We start from the raw sequence: 13,723 nt of genomic DNA on the forward strand, positions 1-13,723 counted from the left end.
TTTCAAATTCAGATTGAGTTCAAGTGGACACTGGCTCGTAGAATAACAGAAACCTTTTTGAGTATGTCTCTTAAGAGGAAATACTTAAACATTCAGGGGGAAAAATAAGAATGATACATAAACCTGAGCTCATTGCATTGCTCACCCATCCGTGATAAAATTCCCGCCTGCCTGCTCCCAACCCCGGTCTTGTCTTGGGTGTGAGTGATTATTAACAGACCCCTGTGTCTGTGCCTGGCTGCCCAGTGTATTTCAGGGAAAGCATGCTTATCTGTGAGCGAACATGTATGAGCTGTTCATTATGTTGGCCATTGAAGTTGTGATTTCACCTTGCCTTAGGGACAAGGATTTTTCTTCCCTGACGTTTTGTAAGACTTCTCAGTCACCAAATCAGTTGGTGTGAACCTTTGTACACTAACTAGTCAGTAAATGTTACGATTATATCTGGCATAAAACAGTGAGTCTTTCCTCTCACATGGCATCTCCATATCTATGACTGTGGTTATTTCTTTCTAGGAACAAGAGCTCTATCAAAAGGAAGGTTTAGGGGTGAATGAAGTGCATTATGTGGATAATCAAGACTGTATAGGTATGTGTTGTTTTAATCCATTTTGGGGAATTATGGGAAGATACAGTGAATGTTTTCACTAGTCATTCTCCTGTGCTCTGTAATTGATACTCCTGGGGATGGGACTTGAAACTGTGGTTTCAGCAGAGGATTTACCTCTCTAGTACTGCTGGGAAGTTGCTTTTTCACATGAAGGCACCAAATTCAGCTATACTGAAAGTATTCTGAAAATTTCTTCTGTTTACTGTGATGGGCATTTTCTTTCTTGAACAGTTAACACGTGACTAAGTTAAGGAGGAAGCATCCCTGTTTAAGCAGAGAAGGGATTCCTTACGTGGCGTGAGGAAGTCTGGTGTAGCAAGGCTCCCCGAGGGGTCTGCAGGGGCTTGACTCTGCGCCTGCCGTTGTTCGTCTCTTCTCTGTACCTCGGCTCTACCCTCCAGCTGGTTGCAGGTCGGCCTCACAAGCTCAGGGGGCCCAGCAGATAATCCCACGCGGCAGGAGAGCAGTCTCTTTCCTGGGCTCTTATAGGTAGAGAGATCTTTCCTGTCGCTACCCAACTGGTGCTCAGGCTGGCTTTTCCTTCCAGCCTATCTCTAAAATCAGCTGTTGGGTAAGCCTAGCTGTGAAAATGGCATTTGACAGTTGAGCCAGTAACTCATGCTAGATTGGCACAAATAGAACAACAGTGGTAACAACAACACAGTCACAGTGATAATACTTTACATTTATATAACTTCTCAAAGGACTTTCGTATCCTGCCTGGTCCACTTAGCGTATCCCTCCACATCCCTTGCCCTTTCTCAGATCTTCTTGCCTCTGATGGTGTCGTTGGATATCTTGGCTGAAACTCCTCCCCTTCCGTTTACCTTTCTGCCCACTTCCATGCCCTGCATCTGTCAGAAAGCTCTCGTTTACAGCTCAGCTAGTGTGCCCCCCTTCACCCCCACTAACTGTCCAAGATGCATCGTTCTCTCCCAGTGCAGTTAGAGTCTTGATTTCTCTTCCTGTGTCCTGTAGCTTTTATTCATAATTAATTAATTAATTAATTAATTAATTTTTTATTGAAGGATAATTGCTTTACAGAATTTTGTTGTTTTCTGTCAAACCTCAACATGAATCAGCCATAGGTATACATATATCCCCTCCCATTTGAACCTCCCCCCATCTCCCTCCCCATCCCACCCCTCTAGATTGATACAGAGCCCCTGTTTGAGTTTTTCTGAGCCAACAGCAAATTCCCGTTGGCTATCTATTTTACATGTGGTCATGTAAGTTTCCATGTTACTCTTTCCATACATCTCACCCTCTCCTCCCCTCTCCCCATGTCCACAAGTCTATTCTCTATGTCTGTTTCTCAGCTCCTGCCCTATAAATAAATTCTCCAGTACCATTTTTCTAGATTCCGTATATATGCGTTAGAATACGATATTTATCTTTCTCTTTCTGACTTACTTCACTCTGTATAATAGGTTCTAGGTTCATCCACCTCATTAGAACTGACTCAAAGGTGTTCCTTTTCATGGCCGAGTAATATTCCATTGTGTATATGTACCACAACTTCTTTATCCATTCATCTGTTGATGGGCATCTAGGCTGCTTCCATGTTCTAGCTATTGTAAGTAGTGCTGTGATGAACAATGGGATACATGCGTCTTTTTCAATTTTGGTTTCCTCAGGGCATGTGCCCAGAAGTGGGATTGCTGGGTCATATGGTGGTTTTATTCCTAGTTTTTTAAGAAATCTCCATACTGTCTTCCATAGTGGCTGTTTACATTCCCACCAATAGGGCAAGAACGTTCCCTTTTCTCTACCCTCTCCAGCATTTATTGTTTCTAGACTTTTTGAGGGTGGCCATTCAGACTGGTGTGAGGTCATAATCTCATTGTCGTTTTGATTTGCATTTGTCTAATAATGAGCAATGTTGAGCATCTTTTCATGCGTTTGTTAGACATCTGTATGTCTTCTTTGGAGAAATGTCTGTTTAGGTCTTTTCCCCACTTTTTGTCTGGGTTGTCTGTTTTTTTTATATTGAGTTGTATGAGCTGCTTGTATATTTTGGAAATAAATCCTTTGTCAGTTGTTTCATTTGCTATTATTTTCTCCCGTTCTGAGGGTTGTCTTTTCACCTTGCTTATAGTTCCTTTGCTGTGCAAAAGCTTTTAGGTTTAATCAGCTCCCACTTGTTTACTTTTGTTTTCATTTCTGTTACTCTAAGAGGTGGGTCATAGAGGATCTTGCTTTGATTTATGTCATCGAGTGTTCTGCCTATGTTTTCCTCTAAGAGTTTTATAGTTTCTGGTCTTGCATTTAGGTCTTTAATCCATTTTGAGTTTATCTTTGTGTATGATGTTAGGAAGTGTTCTGATTTCATTCTTTTACATGTGGCTGTCCAGTTGTCCCAGCACCATTTATCAAAGAGGCTGCCTTTGCCCCATTGTACGTTCTTGACTCCTTTGTCAAAAATAAGGTACCCACAGGTGCATGGGTGTATTTCTGGTCTTCCTGTCTTGTTCCATTGGTCTATATTTCTGTGTTTGTGCCAGTACCACACTGTCTTGATGACTGTAGCTTTGTAGTATTATCTGAAGTCAGGAAGGTTGATTCCTTCAGCTGCATTCTTCTTTCTCAAGACTGCTTTGGGTCTTTGGGACCTTCTGTGCTTCCATAAGAGCTGTGAAATTTTTTGTTCTAGTTCTGTGAAAAATGGCATTGGTAATTGGATAGGGGGTCACATTGAACCTGTAGATTGCATTTGGTAGTGTAGTCATTTTCAGTAACATGGAATAGCTCTCCGTCTGTTTATGTCATCTTTGATTTCTTTCATTAGTGTCTTATAATTTTCTGTGTACAATTCTGTTGTCTCCTTAGGTAAGTTTATTCTTAGATATTTAATTCTTTTTGTTGCAATGGTGAATGACATTGATTCCTTAATTTTTTTCTAATTTTTCATTGTTAGTATATAGAAATGCAAGTGATTTCTGTGTGTTGATTTTGTATCCTGCAACTTTGCTAAATTCACTGATTAGCTCTAGTAATTTTCTGATGCTATCTTAGGGTTTTCTGTGTACAGTATCATGTCATCTGCAAATAGTGAGAGAACTTTACTTCTTTTCCAGTTGGATTCCTTTTATTTATTTTTGTTCTCTGCTTGCTGTAGCTAGGACTTCCAGAACTGTGTTCAATAATAGTGGTGAAAGTGGACACCCTTGTCTTGTTCCTGATCTTAGGGGGAATGCTTTCAGTTTTTCACCATTGATAATGATGTTTGCTGTAGGCTTATCATATATGACTTTTACTATGTTGAGGTAGGTTCCTTATATGCCGATTATTTGAAGAGTTTTAATCATAAATGGGTGCTCAATTTTTTCAGAGGCTTTTCCTGCATCTATTGAGATTATCATATGGTTTTTATCTTTCAGTTTGTTAATATGGTGATCATATTGATTGATTTGCATATATTGAAGAATCCTTGCATCCCTGAAATAAACCCAACTTCATCATGGTGTATGAGCTTTTTGATGTGTTGCTGAATTCTGTTTGCTAAAATTTTGTTGAAGACTTTTGCATCTATGTTCAACAGTGATATTGGCTTGTAGTTTTCTTTTTTTGTGTTGTCTTTGCCTGGATTTGGTATCAGGGTGATGGTGACCTCGTAGAATGAGTTTGAACATGTTCCTTCCTCTGCAATTTTTTGAAAGAGTTTTGGAAGGATAGGCACTAGGTCTTCTCTAAATGTTTAATAGAATTCTCCTGTGAAGCCGTCTGGTCCTGGGCTTTTGTTTTTTGGGAGATTATTGATCACAGCTTCAATTTCAGTGCTTGTAATTGTGTTGTTCCTACTCTCTATTTCTTCTTGGTTCAGTCTTGGAAGATTGAACTTTTCTGAGAATCTTTCCATTACTTCCAGGTTATCTATTTTATTGCCATGTAGTTCATAATAGTTTCTTATAATCCTTTGTATTTCTGCATTGTCTGTTGTAACATCTCCTTGTTCATTTCTATTTTGTTGATTTGATTCGTCCCTCTTTTTTTCTTGATGACTCTGGCTAAAGGCTTGTGAATTTTGTTTATCTTCTCAAAGAACCAGCTTTTAGTTTTGTTAATCTTTACTACTGTTTCTTTCATTTCCTTTTCATTTATTTCTGCTCAGATCTTTATGATTTCTTTCCTTCTGCTAATCAGTGAATTTAGGAAAGTAGCAAAACTCTTCAAATAATCGGCATATAAGGAACCTACCTCAACATAGTAAAGGCCATATATGATAAGCCTACAGCAAACATCTGTTGAACATAGATGCAAAATTTTGTTTTTTTTTCTTTTTTCAGTTGTTTTAGGTGTAAAGTTAGGCTGTCTATTTGATGTTTTCCGTTTCTTGACATAGGATTGTACTGCTATAAACTTCCCTCTTACAGCTGCTTTTGCTGCATCCCATGGGTTTTGAGTTGTCATGTTTTCACTGTCATTTGTTTCTAGAAATTTTATTTCTCTTTCGATTTCTTCAGTAACCTATTGGTTATTTAGAAATGTATTGTTTAATCTCCATGTGTTTGTGTTTCTTAAAGTTTTTTTCTTGTAATTGATATCTAGTCTCATAGTGTTGTGGTTGGAGAAGATGCTTGATACGATTTCAGTTTTCTTACATTTACTGAGGTTTGATTTGTGACCTGAGATGTGGTTTGTCCTGGAGAATGTTGCATGTGCACTTGAGAAGAAGGTGTGTTCTTCTGCATTTGGATGGAATGTTCTGAATATACCAATGAGATTCATCTCATCTGATGTATCATTTAAGACTTGTGTTTCCTTATTAGCTTTCTGTTTTGATGATCCATCCATTGGTGTGAGTGGGGTGTTAAAGTCTCTTACTTTTATTGTGTTACTGTCAATTTCTCCTTCTATGTCTCTTAGTGTTTGTCTTCTGTATTGAAGAGCTCCTATGTTGGGGGCATAGATGTTTACAATTGTTATGTCTTCCTCTTGGATCGAACCCTTGATCATTATGTAGTGTCCTTCCTTATCTCTTGTTCAGTTCAGTTCAGTCACTCAGTCGTGTTCGACTCTTTGGAACCCATGGACTGCAGCATGCCAGGCCTCCCTGTCCATCACCAGCTCCCAGAGTCCATCCATGTCAATTGGGTGATGGATGGTCGCTGATGCCATCCAACCATCTCGTGCCATCCAACCATCTCATGGATGGTCGCTGATGCCATCCAACCATCTCATCCTCTGTCATCCCCTTCTCCCCCTGCCCTCAATCTTTCCCAGCATCAGGGTCTTTTCAGATGAGTCAGCTCTTTGCATCAGGTGGCCACAGTATTGGAGTTTAAGCTTCAACATCAGTCCTTCCAATGAACACCCAGGACTGATCTCCTTTAGGATGGACTGGTTGGATCTCCTTGCAGTCCAAAGGACTCTCAAGAGTCTTCTCCAGCACCACATTCAAAAGCATCAATTCTTCAACACTCAGCTTTCTTCATAGTCCAACTCTCACATCCATACATGACCACTGGAAAAACCATAGCCTTGACTAGACGGACCTTTGTTGGCAAAGTAATGTCTCTGCTTTTTAATATGCTGTCTACGTTGGTCATAACTTTCCTTCCAAGGAGTAAGCGTCTTTCAATTCCATGGCTACAGTCACCGTCTGCAGTGATTTTGGAACCCCAAAAAATAAAATCAGCCACTGTTTCCCCACGTATCTGCCATGAACTGATGGGACCAGATGCCATGATCTTAGTTTTTTGAATGTTGAGCTTTAGCCAACTTTTTTACTCTGCTCTTCCACTTTCATCAAGAGGCTCTTTAGTTCTTCACTTTCTGCTATAAGGGTGGTGTCATCTGCATATCTGAGGTTATTGACATTTCTCTTGGCAGTCGTGATTCCATCTTGTGCTTCTTCCAGCCCAGCATTTCTCATGATGTACTCTGCATATAAATTAAGTAAATAGGATGAAAATATACAGCTTTGACGTACTCCTTTTCCTATTTGGAACCAGTCCGTCGTTCCATGTCCAGTTCTAACTGTTGCTTCCTGACCTGCATACAGATTTCTTAGGAGGCAGGCCAGGTGGTCTGGTATTCCCATCTCTGAGAATTTTCCACAGTTTATTGTGATCCACACAGTTAAAGGCTTTGGCATAGTCAATAAAGCAGAAACAGATGTTTTTCTGGAACTCTCTTGCTTTTTTGATGATCCAGCAGATGTTGGCAATTTGATCTCTGGTTCCTCTGCCTTTTCTAAAATCAGCTTGAACATCTGGAAGTTCGTGGTTCACGTAGTGCTGAAACCTGGCTTGGAGAATTTTAAGCGTTACTTTACTAGCGTGTGAGATGAGTGCAATTGTGCGGTAGTTTGAGCATTCTTTGGCATTGCCTTTCTTTGGGATTGGAATGAAAACTAACCTTTTCCAGTCTTGTCGCCACTGCTCAGGTTTCCAAATTTGCTGGCATATTGAGTGCAGCACTTTCACAGCATCATCTTTCAGGATTTGAAATAGCTCAACTGGAATTCCATGACATCCACTAGCTTTGTTTGTAGTGATGCTTCCTAAGGCCCACTTGACTTCACATTCCAGGATGTCTGGCTCTCGGTGAGTGATCACACCATCGTGATTATCTGGGTCATGAAGATCTTTTTTGTACAGTTCTTCTGTGTATTCTTGCCACCTCTTCTTAATATCTTCTGGTTCTGTTAGGTCCATATCATTTCTGTCCTTTATTAAGCCCATCTTTGCATAAAATGTTCCCTTGGTATCTCTAATTTTCTTGAAGAGATCTCTGGTCTTTCCCATTTTATTGTTTTCCTCTATTTCTTGCATTGATCACCGAGGAAGGCTTTCTATCTATCCTTGCTATTCTTTGGAACTCTGCATTCAAATGGGAATGTCTTTCCTTTTCCCCTTTGCTTTTCGCTTCTCTTCTTTTCACAGCTATTTGTAACGCCTCCTCAGACACCCATTTTGCTTTTTTGCATTTCTTCTCCATGGGGATGGTCTTGATTCCTGTCGCCTGTATAGTGTTCCGAACCTCCAACCATAGTTCATCAGGCACTCTGTCTATCAGATCTAGTCCCTTAAATCTATTTCTCTCTTCCACTGTGTAGTCATAAGGGATTTGATTTAGGTCATACCTGAATGGTCTAGTGATATTCTCCACTTTCTTCAATTTCAGTCTGAATTTGACAATGAGTTCATGATCTGAGCCACAGTCATCTCCCAGTCTTGTTTTTGCTGACTGTATAAAGCTTCTCTGTCTTTGGCTGCAAAGAATATAATCAGTCTGATTTTGGTGTTGACCATCTGGTGATGTCCATGTGTAGTCTTCTCCTGTGTTGTTGGAAGAGGGTATTTGCTACGATCAGTGCATTCTCTTGACGAAACTCTATTAGCCTTTGCCCTGCTTCATTCTGTACTCCAAGGCCAAATTTGCCTGTTATTCCAGGTGTTTTTTGACTTCCTACTTTTGCATTTCAGTCCCCTATAATGAAAAGGACATCTTTTTGGGGTGTTAGTTCTAGAAGGTCTTGTAGGTCTTCATAGAACTGTTCAACTTCAGGTTCTTCAGCATTACTGGTTGGGGCATAGACTTGGCTTACCATGATACTGAATGGTTTGCCTTGGAAATGAACAGAGATCATTCTGTTGTTTTTGAGATTGCATCCAAGTACTGCATTTCAGACTCTCTTGTTGACTATGATGGCTACTCCATTTCTTCTAAGGGATTCCTGCCCACAGTAATCGATATAATGGTCATCTGAGTTAAATCCACCCATTCCAGTTCATCTTAGTTTGCTGATTCCTAAAATGTTGATGTTCACTCTTGTCATCTCCTGTTTGACCACTTCCAATTTGCCTTGGTTCATGGACTTAACATTCCAGGTTCCTATGCAATATTGCTCTTGACATCATCAAATCTTGCTTCCATCACCAGTCCCATCCACAACTGGGTGTTGTTTTTGCTTTGGCTCCATCCCTTCATTCTTTCTGGAGTTATTTCTCCATTGATCTCCAGTAGCATACTGGGCACCTACCGACCTGGGGAGTTCCTCTTTCAGTATCCTATCATTTTGCATTTTCATACTGTTCATGGGGTTCTCAAGGCAACAGTACTGAACTGGTTTGCCATTCCCTTCTCCAGTGGACCACATTCTGTCAGACCTCTCCACCATGACCTGTCCATCTTGGGTGGCCCCACACGGCATGGCTTAGTTTCATTGAGTTAGACAGGACTATGGTCCTGTGATCAGTTTGGCTAGTTTTCTGTGATAATGGTTTCAGTGTATCTGCCCTCTAATGCCCTCTCGCAACACCTACCCTCTTACTTGGGTTTCTCTTGCCTTGGACATGGGGTATCTCTTATCGGCTGCTCCAGCAAAGCGCAGCCGCTGCTCCTTACCTTGGACGACGGGTATCTTCTCACAGCCGCCCCTCCTGACCTTGGACGTGGGTTAGCTCCTCTTGCTGCGCTTGTGGGCCTTCACAGCTGCCCACAGCTGTGTAATCTTCTTTATTTTAAGGTATTTTATCTGATATGAGGGTTGCTACTCCAGCTTTCTTTGCTTCCCATTTGGATGGAATATATTTTTCCATCCTTTCACTTTCAGTTTAAATATGTCTTGAGGTCTGAAGTGGGTTTCTTGTAGACAGAATATATATGGTGCTTGTTTTTGTATCCATTCATTGAGTCTGTGTCTTTTGGTTGGAGCATTTAATCCATTTACATTTAAAGTTATTATTGATATTTATGTTCCTATTGCCATTCCCTTAATTGTTTGGGGTTGACTTTGTAAATATTTTTTTTCTCTTCTATTTCTTGACTATATAAATCCCTTTAACATTTGTTGTAAAGCTGATTTGGTGGTACTGAATTCTCTTATCTTTTGCTTGTCTGAAAAGCTTTTGAATTCTCCAGTAGTTTTGAATGAGATCCTTGCCAGGTACAGTAATCTTGGTGGTAGAGTTTTCCCTTTCAGTACTTTAAATATATCCTGCTATTCCCTTCTGGACTGCAGAGTTTCTGCTGAAGGATCAGGTGTTAAGCATATGGGGTTTCCCTTGTATGTTACTTGTTGCTTCTCCCTTGCTGCTTTTAATATTCTTTCTTTGTGTTTAGTCTTTGTTAGTTTTATTAGTATGTGTTTTGGCATGTTTCTCCTTGGGTTTATCCTGTATGGGACTCTGTGCCTTTTGGACTTGATTGACTATTTCCTTTTCCCTGTTTGGGAAATTTTAAACTATAATCTCTTAATAATTTTCCCATTCCCTTTTTTTCTCTTCTTCTTCAAATGTTGAATTCAAATGTTGGTGCTTTTGATATTGTCGCTGAGGTCTCTGAGACTATCCTCAGTTCTTTTCATTCTTTTTACTTTAATCTGCTCTTCAGAAGTTATTTCCATCATTTTATCTTCTAGCTCACTGATTCCTTCTTAGGCTAAAGATATTCTGCTATTGGTTCTTCCTAGAGTATTTTTAATTTCAGTACATGTGTTGTTTGTTTCTGTATGTTTATTCTTTAATTCTTCTAGATGTTTGTTAATGTTAATTGATTCCTGCATTTTCTCAAGGTTTTTGATTGTCTTTACTATCATTATTCTGAATTCTTTTTTAGGTAGTTTGCCTGTTTCCTCTTCATTTATTTGAACTGCTGCATTTCTAGTTTGTTCCTTCATTTGTGTGGTATTTCTCTGTCTTTTCATTATTTGAGGTCTCCTTTTTCCAGGCTTCAAGGTTGAATTCTTTCTTCCTTTTGGTTTCTGCCCTCCAAAGTTTGGTCCAGAGGTTTGTGTAAGCTTCCTATAGGGTGAGATTTGTGCTGAAGTTTTGTTTGTTTGTTTGTTTCTTTTTCCTCTGATGGACAAGGCTGAGTGATATGGTATACCTCTCTGCTGATGATTGGGTTTGTATTTTTGTTTTGTTTGTTGTTTAGATGAGGCATCCTGCACAGGGTGCTACTGGTGGTTGGGTGATGTTGGGCCTTGTGTTCAAGTGATTTCCTTTGTTTGAGTTCTCACTATTTGATACTCCCATGGACGGAGGAGCCTTTTGGGCTGCAGTCCATGGGGTCTCTAGGAGTCGGACACGACTGAGCAGCTTCACTTTCACTTTTCACTTTCATGCATTGGAGAAGGAAATGGCAACCTACTCCAGTGGTCTTGCCTGGAGAATCCCAGGGACGGGGGAGCCTGGTGGGCTGCCGTCTAAGGGGTCGCACAGAGTTGGACACGACTGAGGTGACTTAGCTGCAGCAGCAGCAGGGTTAGTTCTCTGGTAGTCTAGGGTCTTGGAGTCAGTGCTCCCACTCCAAGGGCTCAGGGCTTGATCGCTGGTCAGGAATGAAGATTCCACAAGTGGTTTGTTATGACATTATGTGAGATTAAAACAAATATCCAAAAACAAGAAACCAAAGATGAACCCCAGACAAATGGCAGTTGCAAAATCAGGCAAATAATAATTTTAAAAAATGGAATACACACACACATATATATATACACTCCCATGAGCAAAGTCAAAACAGTTCAAGAAAAATAAAGTACAGTAGATTGACCTGACAAACAAAGGAAATCAAAAATTATATTTACCAGTTAAGAACAGAACTAACTAAAGCAGAAACTGAAAAACAAAACTAATGCAAGGTGTCAAGTGGGGAATAAAGCAATGAAAACAAAAGTAACAAATATGTTGAGAGGAAAAGAAGGAAAGGAAGGAAAGAATAGATATGCAAAGATAAATAGAGGTAGATGAAGAGGATTTATATACATTAAACATTAACTGCAAGGGGAAGAGAACAGTAGGAAAGGCAAACAAAGGAATAAATGTGGAAAATATATAATAGGTTTTAAAAAATGAAAAATTATAAGAAAAAAGAAAAGAAAAAGTGAAGAAAGAAAAAGGAAAAAAAAAAAAGGGAAAGCTTCACAGAACTGCAGAAATCCAGTGTAGAGGCAGAGGTTTATAACAGCAATAAAAAGTGTGACTGAATAAACACATATACATATCCACCCGTAAGCAAAATCAAAACAGTCCAACAAAAATAAAGTATAATAGACTGACCCTGTGAACAGAGGAAACCAAAAATTATATCTGCCAGGACAAAACAAACTGAAGCAGAAACTGGAGAACAAAACTAAAGCAAGATGCCAGCTGGGGAATAAAACAATGAAAATAAAATGAACAAATATGTTGAGAGGTAAGGGAAGAAAGAATAGATATACAAAGTTAAAGGTAAATAAAGAAGATTTGTATACATTAAGGATTAACTGCAAGGGGAAAAGAACAGTAGGAAAAGCAAAGAAAGGTGTAAATGTAGGAAAAATAATAATAGTTTTGAAAAATTAGAAATTAATATTAAAAAATTAAGGAAAAAAAAAAAAACTCCGCAAAACTGAAAAAGCCCAATGTAGAGGGAGAGGTTTATAGCAATAATAAAAAATGTAACTGAGGAAAAAAAGAAAAATTCAAAAGTTTAATTAGATTTCATAGTGCCAATAAAATTGACAGCTGCAACAGAGGGGGGGAAGGGGGGGGAAAAGAAGAAAAAAGTCCAAAAGAATCTATACAGAATAAGTCAAACATCAGAATAATAAATGTTTTTCTTGGGTCATGGCTGTTGGAGTCCTTTCCCTTGCTGGGAGTCACAGCCCACCTCACCTCCCTAGGATGCCCTCCAACTCTGTGCTGATCTCTGGACCTGTGTGGGGGCAGCTCAGGGTCTAATCTGGTCCTACTCCTATGCATTCTTGCCTCCAGTGTCCACAGCTATCAGAACTAGAGTGTTTTCTTTTGGGGGAGCTCTCAATGTCCTTTTACATATTGCATAGACACAAGTCTGCCTAGTTGATCATGTGAATTTAATCTGCAGGTGGTGGGAAGGTTTTGGGTCTTCTTCCTTAGCCACACTGCCCCTGGGTTCCAATTGTGGTTTTATTTCCACCTCTGCACGTGGGTCGTCCACTGGGGTTTGCTCCTGAGGCTGCCCTGGAGGGCTTGGGTCTGCCCTGTGAGGGCCAGGCGCAGAGGTGGTGCAGCTGCTTGGGTCTCAGGGGCTCTGGCAGCACCAGGTACTCAGGGGAGTTGGTGGCTAGGGCAGCAGGAAAATAGTGCTCTAGAAGGGAATGGCAACCAGTATTGGCCAATACTCTCTAGTGTTCTTGCTTGGAGAGCCCGCCTCTCTAACAGAGAAGCCTGGCAGGCCACAGTCTACAGGGTCGCAAAAGGTCCAGACACGACTGAGGTGACCCTGTGCGCACAGACGCAAGACTCTTTTTGCCTGTGGCAGCTCTGCCCCAGTGCGAGGCTTGCAGCTGCTTGTCTTGCGGGGACCCTGGCAGTGCCAGTGTGCAGGGACACAGACTGCCTCTGCCCCAGGAGTTGTGGCCCGATAAGAGCCTTTTTTTCCGAGCCTCTTGTAGCTGGCGATCAGAAGGCCTCTTTGGCCAATCTTTCTCCATTGCTCTGCCGGTTCAGGCACTTAGAGGGCTCCCTTGCCTGGGGTCCTTCTCTGTTGTCCGGGGTGTCAGTCACATAGAGGGGCCCCCCTGGCTGGTTCCTACTCTGTAGATCGGCGTGTCAGGCACTTAAAGGGGCTCCCTGAGTGGGGTGCTACTCTGTAGTTCAGTGCATGAGACATTTGATGGGCCAGCCTCTTTATTCAGCTGCTGATGCTGGCATGTGGGGGGAGAGAGGCTATGGTGATGGCTCCACCCGCTACACAGGACTCAGCAGTTATCGCTTTGCTTCCATGGCTCCCTGGCTTTCCTCCACGGGCATTTCCCATCACGATCTCCTCCCTCACATCCCCTCGGTCCGTGTCTGCAGTCAATAGCAGCTCTTGTCCTGGGATTGCTCCACAATCCCTAAACTCCAGCTCCCAACCATTGTGCCTTCCAGGGGACCTGGGTCCCTGTCTGGGGTGTGTGCGACTTCGGCAAGGACTGTCTGATTCTCATTCCATTTAGGCTGCCACAGGTCAGCTGTTTCACGCCCAGCCTTAACTGTTTCTCCTCTGCCTCAGACAGTTACCCTGATGTGGGGATCGGACCCCTGCTTCAGTTTCTCCCACCTGCTGAGGGCAGGTCCAGTCGTACTAACACTCCTGTGTTTCCCCCTAGTTCCTTCTTCCTACCGAGTTTTGCGTGATTCTATATATTCTTTTCTGCTG

General features: G+C 41.2%; 1 protein-coding gene across 4 annotated transcripts in view; it reads left to right on the forward strand.

Annotated features, from left to right (window-relative positions):
• The window catches only part of MYO6 (myosin VI), a 160,461-nt gene that overhangs the window by 97,036 nt on the left and 49,702 nt on the right, over positions 1–13,723 (forward strand). For all 4 annotated transcript variants that reach the window (XM_065911725.1, XM_065911727.1, XM_065911728.1 and 1 more), the window contains exon 15: positions 517–589. In XM_065911725.1, coding sequence (XP_065767797.1) covers positions 517–589 — 73 coding nt within the window. The remainder of the gene's footprint in view (positions 1–516; positions 590–13,723) is intronic.

The sequence above is a fragment of the Muntiacus reevesi genome, chromosome 19 (assembly GCF_963930625.1).
Source record: "Muntiacus reevesi chromosome 19, mMunRee1.1, whole genome shotgun sequence".
NCBI lineage: Eukaryota > Metazoa > Chordata > Mammalia > Artiodactyla > Cervidae > Muntiacus > Muntiacus reevesi.